This window comes from Pezoporus flaviventris, unplaced genomic scaffold, assembly GCF_033815535.1.
Source record: "Pezoporus flaviventris isolate CSIRO_AGI_PZ_B2104156 unplaced genomic scaffold, CSIRO_AGI_Pfla_v1 ptg000025l, whole genome shotgun sequence".
Taxonomy (NCBI): Eukaryota; Metazoa; Chordata; class Aves; order Psittaciformes; family Psittacidae; genus Pezoporus; species Pezoporus flaviventris.
Genome location: NW_026892573.1, coordinates 4,312,204 through 4,330,263, shown reverse-complemented (window position 1 = coordinate 4,330,263; position 18,060 = coordinate 4,312,204). Strand labels below are relative to the sequence as shown.

At 37.6% G+C, this 18,060-nt stretch overlaps 1 protein-coding gene across 1 annotated transcript in view; it reads left to right on the top strand.

The window, feature by feature from the left end:
* VWA8 (von Willebrand factor A domain containing 8) overlaps positions 1-18,060 on the top strand; it is a 178,177-nt gene that overhangs the window by 69,051 nt on the left and 91,066 nt on the right. Inside the window, exons 17-20 of the mRNA XM_061457275.1 lie at positions 1,173-1,288; positions 2,148-2,254; positions 4,150-4,256; positions 7,828-7,899. Coding sequence (XP_061313259.1) covers positions 1,173-1,288; positions 2,148-2,254; positions 4,150-4,256; positions 7,828-7,899 — 402 coding nt within the window. The remainder of the gene's footprint in view (positions 1-1,172; positions 1,289-2,147; positions 2,255-4,149; positions 4,257-7,827; positions 7,900-18,060) is intronic.

The window sequence follows — 18,060 nt, the reverse complement described above, 5'->3', positions numbered from 1 at the left end:
TTGCTGTCTCAGCATTTGAGAATAGTTTTGTACAATTACATAAAACTGATTTGTTTTTCAATATTAATGTCTGTCAAAACTGCAGTTTTCTAGTGGAAAGAATTGGTGTTAAGGCACTTCTCATGCTTAATAATTATTAAAGGAGGGGGGGGAGATTCTGAAATTCTTCAAGTGTTGCTTTTCTCTGGGTTTTTCTTCCAGATGGGGAATTTCAGGATTTTTTTTCCAGTTGAAACAGTGTAATACATAAAGATAATTAATGCAGTTAGAAATCATTTATATGACCCAAACCAAAACGTTGCGAAGTTCCCTAATTAAACTATTTCACTTGACCCAGGTAAAGCTATGGCGCGACTTATCAAATCACGCTCAGTGTTGTGAGTTTCCTGCTAAAATAAGGAACCTATTTGTATTAGATACCTTCATCTGGTAGATATAATTATAGAATGATTTCTTTCTCAGTCTTTAAATCTGTCTTTAAATACATGGTCACTCGTTTGGGGTGTTTGTTTGTTTATTAAATTTTGCTGTATTTGAGGTCTGCTTTCCCAGGCATTGAATCATTTTTGTAACTCTTTACGGAATCTTGTCCAGTTTTTAGGATTTATTTTAACATGTGGACAACAGAAAGAACACAGTGTTCTAGTAACAGCCTGCCCAGAAGGCGTGTGCAGAGGTGATACAATCTCCTTACTGCTGCCCAGTGTTGTCTTGTTTATATGTCCAAGAATCCTGCCAGACCCTTTTGCCAGAGCATTACATGTGGAACACATACTCAGCTTGTGAAAGGCAGATGAGTTTTTAGCACATTGATCTTTTTACGGCGGCTGACCTCCTTGTTATTGTTAATATTGTCTAGTGTTAGGTTTTATATAGCTAATAAAATTCAGTTATCAGCACATTTTTCTCCCTGTTGCTTATCAAGTGAAATCGTAAGGCTAAGCTTTTGATGACATCATGATTTCCTTGGCAGTCAACTATTGCAACAAATACAGAATTACAAGCTCAGCGATTAAAAAGCACAAGTTGCTGAAGGAGACAGCACCTATGAATTAGGAGAAAAATTGAAATCATTCTTTTGGATTACATTTTTCTCAGTACTTATTTGGTTTAAATCCATGAGATCCAGTCCCAAACATGAAATAATACAAGGACCTTCTTTTTTTTGACAGGCACAGTCACTCGCTTCATCTTTATCTACTCGGCAACTACTACGAATTTGTCGTCGGCTGTCGCAACATCCAGATGAAAGCCTCTATTATGCTGTTAATAAAGCCTGCCTTTCCAGGTAGAAGTGCTAGGTTTGGCTGAAGTTCAAGAGCGTCTTGGTCAGTTGCTAATGTGCAGTATAGCTTTTAATGCATTTTAGTAGATAACATGATTTCTGTCTTGCTCCTTAAAGTCTGTCATTTCTTCAGAAGTATTTCTATGGTGTTCTCAAATGTCAGAGGTAAGTAAAAATTACATACCTCTCCTTTCTCATCTTCATGAAAATATTTCATTACAGTGTATAAATTGGGTCACCATAGGCAGCATTGCTTCACTGCCTCAAAAGACTCATGGTGGAGTTACATTAATGTCTAGTGTGACCGATGTCTGGTGGAGGCTTGATTCCAGTTCTGAAAGCTGTATCTAGAAAAGTCATGAACATCTAGGGGGTTGGTTTGTTTGCTTTTTCAAAAGAAAGCAAATTCAATTATCAAAAGGTTTCAAAACTGAAGGGGCCTAGTTCTGGATACCTCAACGCTTACTCTTTCTCTTTGGAACCTGGGGTCCAAGTGAACTAAGTTAAGAGAAAAGCTATTTTGAGAAAAACATTGTTTCTACTGTAGCTTTTACTGGCAGTGTAATGAGGACGTTACATACTTACAGTTCTAAATCCATCCTACGTTCCAACCCTTTTGCAATATTTGGGAACACTGAAGCCTTCTAAAATGAGCATGGACCACAAATGTAGTTCATTGGTGTGGAAGAAGCTCAGTTTCTCTCTGTAAGGACAGGTTAAATGTTGAAGACTATTTGAGTGAAGAATTCAGGCTTTGGAGGTCAAAGTAAAGCTCCATACTGATTTTTAGCTTATGGAAAATGCTAAAAACTTAGAAAAAAATCCTTAAAATACAACTTCCTTATTATTTTTCTTCATTTAGGTTTTTACCAAACCTTGCCAGATCAGCTTTACATAAAAATCTGCAGGATTGCGGTATTGAGACAAGTCCGGATGACACAAAGAAACTAGAGGAAAAGCATTACACGTGTAAGCTTCTGCGGTCTTTTGCCTTGCTCTAAGTCAGATGGTTGAGCATAGACAGGTGCATTAATTATCTTCAAAATTAAGTGTTGTTTGCTTCACTTACATCCCTTTAACTTCGTTCTGTCAGAATGCGGTGCTGCTCTCAGTATGTTTATACTTTTATATTGTCTGCTGTATTCCCAGCTGGTGGAATTTTGTTCTCGATCATGTTTATGTGTTTCCCAGTCTATAAGATCTATGGCCTCAGGCTCTCTTGGATTTCTTTTTCCCTTCTTTTTTTTTCCCCTATCACTGGTAGCTACTCTTCTGTACAATTACGGTCTTCATTTGCTCTTAATATTTCTCTGTTATGTTTTTTACCACTTCTTCTTTTCCTCCACTGTTGAAATTAAGATTTTTCTTGTAAAAGTCTTGGGTTATGTTTTGCTTTCATTCTGGCACACGCTTCTTTGTTGCTTTCCCTTCTTTAAATTGCTGTGGTTGTTACATGTCACCTTTATCAAGCAGGTCTTTGTTTCTTTACCTTAAACAACTTGTACTTGTTTGCAGTAGCCTTTCTGCTTCTGCCATTTTTATCGCCTCTTCTTTCTCGTTCCTGCGTGACCCCTGGTCTTCATGCTAGCTGTATATCTTTTCATATCTACTGTCAGGCAGCACAGTTTGAGCAATTTGCCATTTTCCATTTGCTTAACTTTTCCTTCACTCTGCTTCACCAATGTTATCTCTGCTGTCATTCTTCTGTATGTTTATTCTCAGCTCTGTGATGTACTTGACTTCTGTGTTAAATCTTTGCAGTACTAAACACATCATTGGTTTTAATTCATATGGTTTTATAGATTTTATTTGTGTGTGTATATATAAAAATATATATGTAGATACAGCTATATTAATTTATTATACACAGTATAATATATATGTGCAGCCATATGTATATACATACATAAACACACGTATACATATGCAACCATCCATTTTATCTGTATTTGCATTATTTTGTATCTATAAAATCTATATATATATAAAAGAATTTTAACTCTTGCCAGTTGTGTGATGCTAGCTGCTTACCATTCTTTTTCTAATCTGGACACATTTCCTTGAATTTTCTTTTTGTTCTGTTTCATGCCATAAAGGTAGAACAATATAGACTGGTAGGTGAACAACTAAAAACAACTGTCTAGAAATCAGCCTTTTTTTAGTTTTACACCATACTAGATTAAGAAATTAGTGGCAAAAAAAAATATTACTGGGTTTTTTTTGCACAATATTATTATTTACATGGAGTTGTTAGGGACAGAATTTATGGTTCTTTTGATCCAAGAAATTTTTCTAGTGTACTTTTTCTTTCAGAGGTCTAGTTGAAGACTATTTCAATGCATATAGATTTAGCCAGTTTTCACCAAAATGTTAAATGTGTTCATGTTCTGGCATTAATCCATCTGAGCAAACCTGCAGTGCTGAAAGGAAGCATCAGCAGTGACTCCATAGAGTTGTGGTGGGTTGGCCCTGGCTCTCAGCCCAGCATTCACACAGCCACTCACTTACTATTGGAGTATTAGTGATCTTCCAATAATACAATGAGATTATGAAATTAAACCAAAGCAGTGGTCACAACTTCCATTGTTTTTCATGGTACTTTTTCCATAAGATCACCTATTCATTGTTTATTGTAATGGACTTCTCTGAAATTTCAAAAAGCATTAAAATGAATTCTAAAGGAACCTCTTGTTAATGGGTACTCTTTCAAGCATTCTCTTTCTTTAGATAGAAATCAATTTACTGCAACCCACAGCCTTGTTAAAATTTGTAAATTGTCTGTTGCAAGTGTTGGGGACTGATTGCATGTCTGCTCAGAGGATGCTATAAGTAACGCATTTACTTGTTTCCTGGAAAATATCTAGGTGAAATAAACAATCGGATTCTGAAGATAGGGTCTGTGACGATGCCGATTTATAACTCAGCCGAGAAGATGAAAGTGCCTGATGTTTTGTTCTATGAAAATGAGCAAGTAAGTGTGAAACTCTGAGAGATCAAAAGTTTGCTAAATATGTACTCATGTGCATGCTCATAGTAAGTAATGTACTAACTCAGTTTTAAGGGTATATTTCTGAGGGAGTTTCTTTAGGGTAAATTTTGTCTCAGAGGATTTCATGCTCATTTCAGATGTGTCTTCACCATCACTTTGTGAAGAGATTGTAACAATCTTGTTGAACATTCATGAAATATGAAGTAAAAGCAACTGAAACTAAATTTTATTTAGAATGATTCGATCAAATGTTGTGTTGAGTGATTTTACTTTTTTTTTTTTCCTGCTGGACTCTTCCTCTCTTGGGGCTGGATTATCGTTTCTATCCTGAGATCGTATTTTACAGGCTTGTTACATGAAGTTGTACCTCTCTTTAATGTTTGAAAAGCAAGGCAGAGAGTAATTTGCTTTTAGATAATGGGTTATTAATTATTTATTGTAATTTGTTTAGTTTATGAATTACTCATTAGTGTAGCTGGCGTTAATTAGTTCACAGTAGCAAAAAGTAAGAGTAATTGGTGAACACAAGAAATAGGAAGGGCTTATTGACTCTGGGGTTTTTTGGTTTTTGTTTCTCACCACCGCTTTTGTAGAGGTAGGTGTACTATGGCTTTACTCTCTGTCTAGCACGGAAGCCTCAAAGCTGTCAGACAAGGGTATCCATAGCAAGAAAATTACCCTCTCAGTTACCTTTTTAGAATATTTTGCCACTGAAAGGCCACACTGGTAGCAGAATCTTGTGAAATATTTTTCTTTTAGAGACCCTGTGTGGATTTCCTTACTCTTCCTTTCCTTTTTTTTTTCCCCCTATTTTTTTCCTTCCTCTCTTGCAAGACTATGCTCCATGGGTATCACCTGCTGAAGGTGATGACAGGCTGTGCAAGGGGAACAGAAGACAGACTTCTTCATCTTCCCCACTCACATTTTATGTGAGATATTGTCTGTGTTGCCATTTTGTGGAAGTACTTAGTTTGGATCTGTTGCAAATGAAATCCTGAGTCTTGCTAGGACTTACAGTCTGCATTGCTTTTTCCACCTTCTTACTTATAGCTTCAGAAAACTGTATATAACCTGTGTTCAGATATTATGCATCTGTTTATTTGGGCAGCATTTGCTAAAAATGCTGCAGCGAATGACCTGCTTTGTATCTGTCCCTGGTACATACGCACTCTGACTGCTGAAGAAAACAGCAACCAAATACCAGTCAGGACAGCTGTTCCCATTCCTAAATGAATTCTCCTTTTCTGTACTGCTAGGTTGTAATTCAGTCATTCAAGTGCTGTAATGATTGTTTAGCAAAACCTGCTGGAGAATAAATTTGATTTATGACTAGTGCAATACATCCTCTCCATTATCTATAAACTACAGAAATAAATTGAAACAGAGAAAAAGATATATCTTCAGCTCTTTGCAGTGCTGCACAATGTAATGAAATACATAGTTTTAGTCTCTGTGAATTTGGTCTTTAAACATATCATGTTCCAGAGGAATTTGGCATTGTCATGGAACAGTATTGTTAGTCTGCAACAAGTGGCACAGGGATGGAAGTAATTTTTAGGTGATATAGCAAATGCCACTTTCAGGCCAGGCTTTGGGGAACAGGGATCAATAAAGCTGACACAATATTGATGTGTCTACTTACAAGTCCTTTGTGTAAGTAATTAATCTGAAATGTCTGCATGCATCCTAATACAATGCTAAGTTAGGTCCTGGTGCAAAAAAACCAAAATATCAATGCATACTGTCTCCTGTGGCTAAGCTGTTCTGCAGGGGAACTGTGATGTACACATATTTGTGCAATTTAGGATTTAAAAAAAGAAGTCATCAGAAGGAAGTATTCGTGCCTGAACCATAAAATAAAAAAAATTGTAATTCGTGTGTGTAACTTCCTAGAATTTGTGCTGGATCTGGTCAAAATTATTTTTATCAGTTATAAATTACCATTGTATATGCATGCCGGAAAATACGGTAATTAACCTTGAAATCCTCTCCTTAAGTTGTGTATTGAGCATTCAGTAGTCTTTTCACATGCCTGGTTAGGATTTTGTAGTATTAAGCTTTGTTTACAAGAGTTTCTTCCCCTACCCCCAGCCTCTGTTTTGAAGACATTTGAAACCTAAGATGTTTTTCACACAGTTAGAAACTGAACATTTCCATGCTCAGAAATTACAGGCAAGCTGTTGATTTTATTTTTTTTTTCAAGTACTAGAGATGAGATGATAATATGAAAAAAATATATATGTTTGTCTAAAGGCAAGCATTTGTTTCTCTAAGTAGGTTGTCTGGCCTGCTTACAGATGACCTGTTTTTGCTGGGTACAGTGGAGAAATATACACGACTTTATTGCTTGTAAAGTAGTCTGCATTGCCACATTATCCTTAAATCCGTTCAATCCTTTTAAACAAATTATTTGTGAGAAGCAAGATAAGGTGTCCTGGGTTCAGCAGTAGCAGCTATTTTTCTCCTTTTTAGTAACTGGTGCAGTGCTGTGGTTTTGACTTTCAGCCTGGGAACAGCACTGATAACGCTGATGGTTTTAGCTGATCAGTAATGTTTACTCTGACCAAGGACTTTCTGAGTCTCATGCTCTGCCAGGGAGGAGGGGAAGCCAGGAGGAAGCAGAGACAGGACACCTGACCCAAACTGACCAAAGAGGTATTCCATACCACAGCACATCATGCCCAGGATGTAAACTGGGAGTTACCCGAAAGGGCTAGCTCACTGCTCGGTCAGGCTAGGTATCGGTTGGTGGGTAGTATTAAATGATCTACACTGTGTGTTACCTTTTGTGATATTGGGTATATGTAAAATACACTTTGTCTTCAGTTAGGCAGTCTAATTAGAAGTTGTAAGATAATGTCCTGGGTTCAGCAGTAGCAGTCATTTTTCTCCTTCTTGGTAGCTGGTGCTACCAAGTGCTATTATGTGTACAGACACATAATAAACGCTTTAGCTTTGAGCTTGTATTTTCCTAACTTTATTTTGCTTGAAAATAAAGTTTGATCAGAATAGAGAAGTGTATCTGTCATTAAGCTAGAGCTGGTGTTTAATCTTTATTAAAATAAGTGTGTATAATTTACATATTTGTCAGCTGTTTGTTTTTCCATCTCTTTGTTTTCTCTGTAGTTCTACCATTATATGTTTTGCTTCCTCCCAGTACAATTGCTGGAAAGTTGTCATACACATATTAATGAAAATTCTTACACACTGAGTGACAAGCATGCAACGAGGCTAAAAGGAAATGCATTAAGAGTGATTATAGAGAGTTAAATGTATTTAGGGAAATCAGACACCCACAGTCAGTTTGAGCAGAGGAAATACATAAGGAGAGTTAGTATTTTTGTTTCATTGTTTTGGTTCACTGGATAGTAATCCTTCTGCTGTTATTTGCTGAGAGACTCTTGCTATGGTAAAAAAGTTGTAAGTATAAAGTTAAAAATATTTTGGCCCAAAATCCTGAAAGTAAAGTTCATTTTGTACTGCTTAGCATGAGTGAATGCATAAACTTGAGTGTATGAAAACAGGCTTGAAAACTGTATTTTTGTTTCTCTAGCACATGATGGTAATGGAAGATATGCTCAAGGACTTTCTGCTGGGAGAACATCTGCTTTTAGTTGGCAATCAGGTGAGCTAAACATCTCTTAGAATGCATGGAAATCTCTGGGTTTGCTGAATTGAAATCGTGGTCATTTGTACTACTGAGATAATTGACCCATTCTGTAATTCTTTAACTACTAGTGTCCATGGGTTTTATGGACACGTATCTATGGAAGATGTAAATGCCTTAAATGTTTTTTAACATTGTTATCAGAGGACAAAATATCAAGACTTCAGTAGTTATGTTTAACATCACTACCATTAAAATCTTCAGTTTAATGGCTTCAGTTATCCTTCTTGGCTATGTGTCAAACCTCTCCTTTAAAATTCCCAATGGCAGATAAGAGGTGTTCAAATAAGTATTATCTGAATCTTATTTATTGGTAGCAAAATAATTTTTTTTTCCTAAAATAGGTACAGATTCCCTTTATTCTTTGGCTAGCATCTTTGTTGATGGAGACTTTATTGGTGAGATCACAGGGGCTCTTGCGTTCTTTATTTGGTCATTCCTGTTTCATGACACCTAACAGTTCATAGGCTCCCCAAGATGAGGTATGGGCAAATGTTCTCCAGTTGGGTGTGTTTGAAAATCTTTGTTATTCTGAATAATCTTAAACTGTTACTGGAACTGTTAGGTGACTTGAACAGAATTATATACTTTACCAGTTAGGTGTGGGAAAAGAGAAAGCTTTTGTTATTACTTCTGTATGTTTGAAGTGTTCAGGGAAGTGATACTTCCCAAGCTGCCAGGTTGGTTTTTCTGTCATAAAGTAACCTCCCTTTAGTTTAGCTTTCCCTTAGCAAGGACACAATAATTTTCTAGCAGATGTTTCTCTTTATGTTGTGCAATAGCCTCTGGAAAAAGTCTAACACAAAATGATAGTGGTCTAACCTACATGGCAAGGAATATAAAATGCTAATTGTTATTAATATGCATATATAAAAATTGAAGTGCACAGTTATATACAGTGTCATCTGTTAAGAGTCCTTTTTAACAGCTTGAATTTACAAAGATGTACTTGAAACCTCTGTAGACTTTTGCTGGATGACGTCAAATTCTCCCCAAAGGTGTCATCTATTCATAAATAGAAACTAATCTATTTCATAAATGAAATAAGATCTATTGATACTATTTCATAAACAGTGCTCTCTATGCCAGCTTCCTCGTTGGTATTGAAAATATTACATAATACAAATTGCCTGCTGAACGTGTTGTCAGGGCATAGCAAGAGCGGGCTGCTCCACAGAGGAACAGAGCCAGGGATGATGTCCTTAATGACAAGGTTTGCAGTCCCACAGTGTCCAAATATGATCAGGTCAGCCAAGTGCCCAGTGGCTACCAGACTGGTCCATGGTGACAAGGCAGTCTGAGGTCCACCTGGAAAGACGAGTCAGCAGGTCCACACTGGGATCAGCAAGGTACAGGGCCAGGCACAGCATCACTGCAATGTAGGTTGGGAAGGAGCCAAGAAAAGGGCCTAAGTGTAAATGCAGCTTCCGCATCGTGAGGGGCGAAGGGGAGCCCAGGGAGGCAGCAATGCCATGTCAGAGCTGACATTCGACACAGCTAAGTAAAACCTTCCCTGGGGGAGAAGAACTTGAAGAACCTGGTAGCACACTCAGGGAGGGCCCTTATTATGTTCTACCAATTTGACAGAAAAATTGTGAAGACAATGAAAGTACAATTTTTAGGGTATAAGGTATTTCCCCAGCGGTGGTATACTCATCTTTAATAATTTAATGTGTGCCACATTTTCTCCAAGCTTATGAAACTCTAATTGAAGGCAGTGTTAAAAGATTTAACTGCGTTGAAGTGTTGCAATGTACTGCTTTGATTCTAGAGATCAGTTTTATCATTCAGTTGGAAAATAGATTGATTTACTATGATTTCTCTTTGGTAAATGAGTAGTATGTACAGGTTTTGGTTTTTAGATGCTAGCATACTTCCGAGTACTTCCAGGTTTATTCTTTATTTATTTGTTCCACTCATTTTATGCGTGACTAGGAAAAGGCCACCTGTCTTTTTCTTTTTTAAATACTATTTTTAACACTGTATTTGCCATTCTGCAATCTTTTAGTACCACACCAACAATTGTTTGGCTAATTCCTTAAATATATCAAATATATCACTGTACATTTCTGCAGCATGTGATGAATCCTGTTCAAGTACTTGAAAAGCCACCATATTACATCAATATGCTTTCACGGTTTTTGTGCATATATATTCCCTTTGAAGATGTGAGAGGTTTAATCTTTTTTTTAAATCAAGTGATTAAAAAAATAGGATTTTTTTTTTTTTTTGCTTTTCAGTTACTTCAGCAGTTCAGTCTGTATATGATTGCTGGATACATATAACAGTGTGTACCTGTGTTTCGCATTTGGAAGAAGTAGATAATGTTCTGTGGAGATACAAACTGCTGTTTTAAGTTCCTTTCTGTTGTACTTGTTGGTGAATGAGGGAATCATGGAAGTTTGGTGTAAAGAACTGACAATTCAAATACTCTGAAACCGGTTATTCAAAACATGTGACTAACATCCCTGTGAATTCATGCGTCATTTCCTAGATATTTAAATAGAACGTAACTTGGTCCATCAAAATTATGATGATATAAGTGAGTATCTCTGTTCAGCTGTGATTCAGTGTGCAAGGCTTGCTCTGTAGTCTTTCTTTTAGAGTCTGAATTTGGTTTTGCTTGGTTGACTGTGGCTTTCTTTCCTCTTTTGCCTCTTTCATAACACATGAATACATGCAAAATTACCGTTAGCAGAAGACCTTCCTCTTTATTTCAAAGTCTGCAAGTGTAGTCTGCTGTGTAATCATTTTAGTTAAAAGCTACCTGGTGGGAGTCTTTTACCAAGCTTGTTTTCAAAATAACAACTTTGACAATTAGTATTTGAAATTCCTTATATTAGAATTTAATTATCTTGATGGATGTTTGGGATTGGTTTCCTTAATGAAACTGAGGAATATTTGAAGACAAATAGATACTTACAGACGTCTTTAGAAGTGTTCAGCTTTAGAAGAAAGCTATAACCCACTTCATTCGTGTGTGTTCCGTGGAGCTTATATGGGCAAGGATTTTGCATCATAAATGTATTCCATGAAATACCTCTTCATCTAAATATTGGTTTACAGTGTGCATTGATTTATTTTGGATGTTAACTAAAATGTGCTTTCATTTAATATATGAGCAAACAGGTTTCTTTTGGTCCTTAGGAAAGGCAGTGGGTAGGTGTGAATTTTCATCTACAGAATAGCTTCCAGTTAAAGGAAATGCCAGTACCTTAAATATGGCCTCTGATACTGCTTCCTGAATGAGACTGTAGTCTGAGTGTGTTAAAAAGCGTTCATTAATTCTTCACTACCCCTTATCCACTCCATAATACATCTTTTAAATAATACATATTTTTTTTATTCTGATTCAAGTCTCAATACATACAACCAGGCTGGACAGGCTGCTTGGCCATCTTGTCTAGACTGTTTTTGCAAAGAAAGATTGGACCAGGTGATCCTTGAGGTCCCTTCTAACCTGGTATTCCCTGATTCTATGATTATTGTAAATAATTAGAAAGAAGACCATGCCAAAATCTCTGGCAGCACTTAATAAAAATGTTGGTGTACACCCACGGCAAGCAGACTGTCACAAATACATCAAAAGAACTTAAAAATGTAATGGCATTTTGGCACATTTGCTAATTTATTTCCCTGATAGAAGAAGTAATTTCATCCTTTCCACTGCCTCCCTTTAACTGAGAAATCAACTTAAATAACCTCTTGGGCTCCACTAGGAATTTATTTTATTCTTGAAGAACTTAGTAGGACAAATGATTGAGTTCATCTTAGAAATATTTAAAAGGATATGCTTGAATAGACCTTTCCTTCTAAGGTAATCTTCTTATCTCATTATGAAATTGAATTAAGTAGATACTGTGAGTGTATTAATAGCAGTCACCAGAAAACTTGAAATGGAAAATGCTTGGCGTTTTAACATTTCTAGAAACAAGACTTTGTTTTCCTGCTTGAACTTGTGTAAAAATGGACAGCCTCCTCTGCAAGGCAAGAATGTATTATCCTCAACCAAATTTTTTTTATTATTCTGAGCATGAAGAAACTGAGCTCCAAATGAGCTAAATTGGGCCTAATACTGTGATGTTTTTTGCCTAAGGAATTCTGTGTAACAGTTGTGAAAAACTCTAAAAAATATTTCTCTTTTACTTGCTATATGTGCATATATGAGAATAGGCATGCTAAGTATGTCTCTGCTTACAGTATTGCATTTACAATATTTGACTTTACAAATTATGTTGAAGAACCAGAATTAAGAAAGAATCAATGAATTGATTTTTCTTTTGGATATTTCTTCCCACGGATTCTTTCTATTACATAATTTACAAATGCTCTTCTCCATTGAACCACAACTGTCTTAAGTTGCTGGAAATGTGAAGATCGTATTTTGCCTGACAGGGATCTGAGTTGAAGGTTGTGCTTGAAGTCAGCAAAAGGCGTAAATTCTACAAGTGTTTGTAGACCAGTAATCAGAGATGAATCCAAAACTTCCCTTTCATGCCTTCTGTAAGGGAATTAGGTTTATGTGTTCTTATTGTGAAATTTTATTATTTTAAAATCACCATAATTTTTGCGTGCCCCAGATGATAAACTCAAAATAATGAGATATTAAACCACAGAATACTTACTGTTGTGACAGATAAATATATAGACTGCATCAGGGGCAAGATTTAAATCACCACTGCATTTGTGGAAGTATTTTCCTTTGTTACTAGCATCGAATCAAGGTGGCAATGATAAGGGTCTGTTGCAGTGGTCTTCTGCTAGCAACTGTGATTATTGCACTTCATTATTGACATTTATTCCAAGCAGGGAGTGATGAGCTTAGTAACACCTGGAGTGCTTGAGAGATTTCTATGTAGATGTTGTTTGTTGCTCTGCTGATAGTAGTACGTTTCTTTAAAGTCAAAATACATCCTCTGGGCTAAAAATAGCAGCCTCAATCAAAATGAGTGCATTCTTGCAAATTTTTTGTTGCCAGAAACAGGCAAGCTGTGGGCATGGAAAGTGGTTCAGTGCCAGACTCAGTGTTAGAAACCATACGTTAGCAAAAGAATTTTCATTTTCTTAATTTTCATTGTTCAGCCATAAGTTTCTGTGATAATGATGCTATCGATACAACTCTCTGAAGTCACAGAGAACTCTGACATGAGATTTTTGTATATTGAAATTTAATGAGAAGTCAAGATTGTCTTTCATTCCCTAATAATATGGGTTTTTTTAATTAATTACAAAAAAAAACCCAAACATTTCCTAAGGTGAAAAAGTGCTTTTTTCACTAGTTTCAAAATAAGTTTCATTCTTTTGTAATGAAACAGGTGCTCTGCTATGTACATAGCTGTGTGCTGAAGTGGAAAAAAGCTTGATTGCATGGCCTCAGCTGGAGGGCAGTACTGAGAGGCACAGCATGGCAACCTCTTGAACTGCTTTGGTATGACCTGCAAATCATTTAAAAGAAAATAAAAATGAGGCAGCATGGTTTGGATTTTTTTTCCCAATAATGTTTTTTTTTTTCATTTTCTAAGAGGCAAACTATTAATTTCAGAAAATTGGGTCCAGTTCTTTTGGACTATAAGTTGGACTATAAGTTTGGACTTACTTGGGCTGTGCAGGGGAGAAATTTGTCCCACTACTGTAATAGCTGCATCCTGAATTGCAAAATGCCTCCTGGGACTTGTAACAACCTTGTTTCTATTTGAAACTGCAGTTGCTGCTAGAAGATTGAGTAATTTTATCACTGGAAGCAAGTGTTTATGATATCAGGGATTATTTTGCCTTCCAATTGCATAATTTCCTTTTTGTTATTCATTAGTGCAGATATTTACTTCCCATTTTTCTGTTTCAGTTGTCCCATATGTCTGACAGAAAAAAAAGTCTAATATTTGCCTTCTGAAATGTTTTATTCAGTTCAGCTGAAACACCAACACAGATGTTTTTCTCTCCCTAATTAGCATATATTTCTGTTAAATTAAGTAGCAGCAATAGGGCGTATATAAATAACATACAGTGAGTGTTAAAGGTGAACTGTTTTGTCCCCTGAATATTACCTTAGGCTGCAATAGTTGCAAATTACATGAGATGACATTCTGAATTCAGGCCAAGTTCAATTCAGACTTCAGTAAGTTCATATGAAAGGCAGTTGTGATTCTTTCTGCTTAAGTAGTTGACTGCTGTGTGGGTGCGTAGAAGATCTGGGGTTATATGAGAGTTATAAGGGTGACTTTCTTGCCATTTTTGTCGTTTCTTGTTGCTGAGGGGCCACTAACTCGTTTCAGAGGGGTTTATTTCCAAAATGGGTTAGTGTTTTTTACATTTCTTGTTTGTCTGAAGAAGACCACCAGGCATATTCTTTATCCCATGAAAGTCAGGTGAATTTGGAATAAATACTAAATACTTTTCTTGGCCTCACATCAATGAAGAGTACTTATGGCAGGAACTCATCCAAGCTCTTTTTTCCAGTTTTTTAATGGTGATAATGAATGCTCCTGAATAGCTTTGGTCTCTTTCTTCCTTTCAACTATACTGAGGGTTCTCAGTGAAGTAACTGAGACAAAAAGAAGTGGTAACTTGTCATGAAGCAGGAATGTGGAGGGATGGAATCAAAGAGCTTTGACTTGAACTTTGCTCCAGCTACTTTGCCAGCCAAGGATTTAATGTGGTACACCACAGCCTCTATGAAGGCACACAGTGTACTCTCTGAAGCAGTTCAGTCTAGAAGTTGGGCAATGTTAACGTGTTTATAATAGCTAAAATCTGGTAGGAATGCCTTTTGGCTTTAGAATACTGCATGCACCTTTTAAATATGTATCGCATTCTGAAGTCAAGGTATGCTTAAATGAAATCAAAGGAGGTGTGTGGGGAGTCTGGTTAGATGGGCAAAAACAAATGAAGAAAGAGTGAGATGTGGTCATGGCACAGCTCCCATTGACTTCATTATGTTACGTTGTTAATCTTGCTCTTTCCCATCCTCCACCATGCTTGTGGCCTGTGAGGGTTCTCTCAGAAGTGGGTTGCAACCTCGTAATAGTTGATGATAACAGCATGGATAGAAATACACAAAGCCAGCTATTTGGTCCTCTTTCTATTGGAACTGTGCAGGGAGAAAAAGAATCTAGCAGTGTTATTTTGTAGTTGGGAGAATATTCTTTCCAGGTATCATTTTAAGAATCTATCATAGAAAACACATGCACTTTCTTTTAATGCACACAAAAGCCTTTTTATTATTTTTAATAATAATCTTTTTATTATTATTTTTCTAATCGCAGTATTTTCTTTGATATTAAGTATGTTTTACATTAATTCAATTTATTGATCTATTTCTTCATCTTTGTACTTGACAAAACTGGCAGGAGTCCCACGGTGAAGCAAAAAGGATATGCAATCTGCTAGGGATTGGTACAGAAACTCTGTGGAGTCATCTGCCCAGTCATCTTTAGCTCTCTTGAGAGAAGTAAAGGAAGATGCTTTCAGCATGGGTATTTCATGCTTGACATTAGGAATAGTCCTATTTATTTTCCCATGACTGCAGGTACTAGGAAACATATGGGAATAAAACAGTCCGTGTGCACTACTAGAATATTCTTAACCCATTTCTGGTTTCTTCTGATGCTTCTGATGCAGTTCCTGAAGTTGCTTATTTCCCTCCAAATGGGTATGTTCTTTAAGTTCCTGGAAGAGTCTTTTAGCACAATTTCATCCTCTGTTTCAAAGCAGTGGAGAACTGTTTTTCCAGTGTCAGTTTTCAGAAATAACTGGTGATAGATACTGTGTTGCAGCTTCATAATACACCTGTGTGTAAAGTTGTAGATTTTTCTGAAGAATCAGATGAAAGAAGGTTCATGAGGAAGAGTGCAGCAGAGCATTAACTTGAGTTGGCTTTCTTATGTTGGAGTCTAGTTTTCGGTAGAATATAGGTAGCTCTATTTTTTGCAGCTCTGCGGTATTTTACCCTCTGCTTTTGTGGTGAGAACTCTCCTTCCATGATTTCAACTACTACACATATCTGCATGATTCTTCATTCTCATAAATGTAGGCAGATGAGAGACTGTGGTCCCGTTCTGAGCAGTTTAAACAGTTTGCAGTTCTGCAGCTGGCAGTTACCGTCTTTCAGCTAGAACTTACAGTCATAAATGTCATAACTTGCAGCTCTGAATGCTTCCATTCTGATTCAATGCCAAGTGAAACAGATTAGCGAGTCTCAAATTGGTTTAATCTAATCCCTTTAATCTTTCTGTGGGTTATATTTATCTTCTTTACACTGGTGTGGACTACTAGATGCATTCATGCAGAGTTAGAATCTCAGCAGAGGCAAAGTGTCTTGTCAAACAGCTGTTGGCTGGGTTACAATTGAACTTTTCTTTCTACAAGTTCTTTTTCTTTCTTCTTTGCAACCTTTGGCAATCTCACTGTCATTTGGAGCTTCCAAGTCTGCAGCCTTGTCCTTGCAGGATGGATAAGAATTTGTGCATCTGACTTGTCATCTTGGTCTTCGCTTACATTAGCCTACCTTGTCCTCTAGTGACAGGACAAGGGGGAATGGCTTTAAGCTGACAGAGGGGAGGTTTAGATTAGACATTAGGAAAAATTCTTTATTGTGAGGGTGGTGAGACACTGGCACAGGGTGCCTAGAGAAGCTGTAGATACCCCGTACCTGACAGTGTTCAAGGCCAGGCTGGATGGGGCTTTCCTGAACAGGAATGTACTTTTGAAGGGAATCTCTGTACTGCATTTTGATATGTGTCAAGGGATGTATGACCTGGATTCTCTTAGGATGAGACTAAAGTGGAGGATATTCTCCAGCAGCACATCTAATTCATGCCCTCTGATAATTCCTTCCATGGGACCAGGGTAGGCCTAGGCTGAAGAACCATCTACTGAACTGCTTGTGCAGGACACACACACACCAGGGTGTTAGCAGCACCTGATTCACTCCGTAAATCCACTGTCTTCATTCTGCACAGCTTGCTAATGCAGACATCCTGCAACAGAAGAGTTGTAGATCAGTTTGCTCTCCAACCCAACTCTGACTCCATCTGGGCCTTCTTTGATAGCTGCAAATATTACCAAGGCAATGCTCTAATTCTACGTGGCAGTTACAGGACATTTCTCATGACCACCAAGAATTGCCTATTCCTATGAAGTGTAAAGCCAGCTTCCTAGTATGAAAGGGCTGGAAAAAAGTGGTGTTAGTGAAAAGGGTGCATTGGCACTTGTGACATAACTCTAGGGATGCAATCCTGCTTCTGGTTATTCCTAGTAAGATGGATAAGTATTTTGGAAATAGATATATATACGTGCACACGTATGTAAAATAAAATACATATAGAATCATAGAATCATAGAATAGTTAGGGTTGGAAAGGACCTTAAGATCATCTAGTTCCAACCCCCCTGCCGTGGGCCGGGACACCTTACGCTAAATCATATCACCCAAGGCCTCGTTCAGCCTGGCCTTGAACACTGCCAGGAATGGAGCATTCACAACCTCCCTGGGCAACGCATCCCAGTGCCTCACCACCCTAACAGGAAAGAATTTCCTTCTTATATCCAACCTAAACTTCCCCTGTTTAAGTTTTAACCCGTTACCCCTTGTCCTATCACTACAGTCCCTAATAAAGAGTCCCTCTCCAGCATCCCTGTAGGCCCCCTTCAGATACTGGAAGGGTGCTATGAGGTCTCCACGCAGCCTTCTCTTCTCCAGGCTGAACAGCTCCAACTTCCTCAGCCTGTCTTCATACGGGAGGTGCTCCATTCCCCTGATCATCCTCGCGGCCCTCCTCTGGATGTGTTCCAACAGTTCCATGTCCTTTTTATGTTGAGGACACCAGAACTGCACACAATACTCCAGGTGAGGTCTCACAAGAGCAGAGTAGAGGGGTAGGATCACCTCCTTTGACCTGCTGGTCACGCTCCTTTTGATGCAGCCCAGGATATTGTTGGCTTTCTGGGCTGCAAGTGCACACTGAAGCCAGCTCACATTAAATTTCTAATTGACCAACACCCCCAAGTCCTTCTCTGCAGGGCTGCTCTGAATCTCTTCTCTGCCCAACCTGCAGCTGTGCCTAGGATTGCTCCCACCCAGCTGTAGGACCTTGCACGTGGCATGGTTAAACTTCATGAGGTT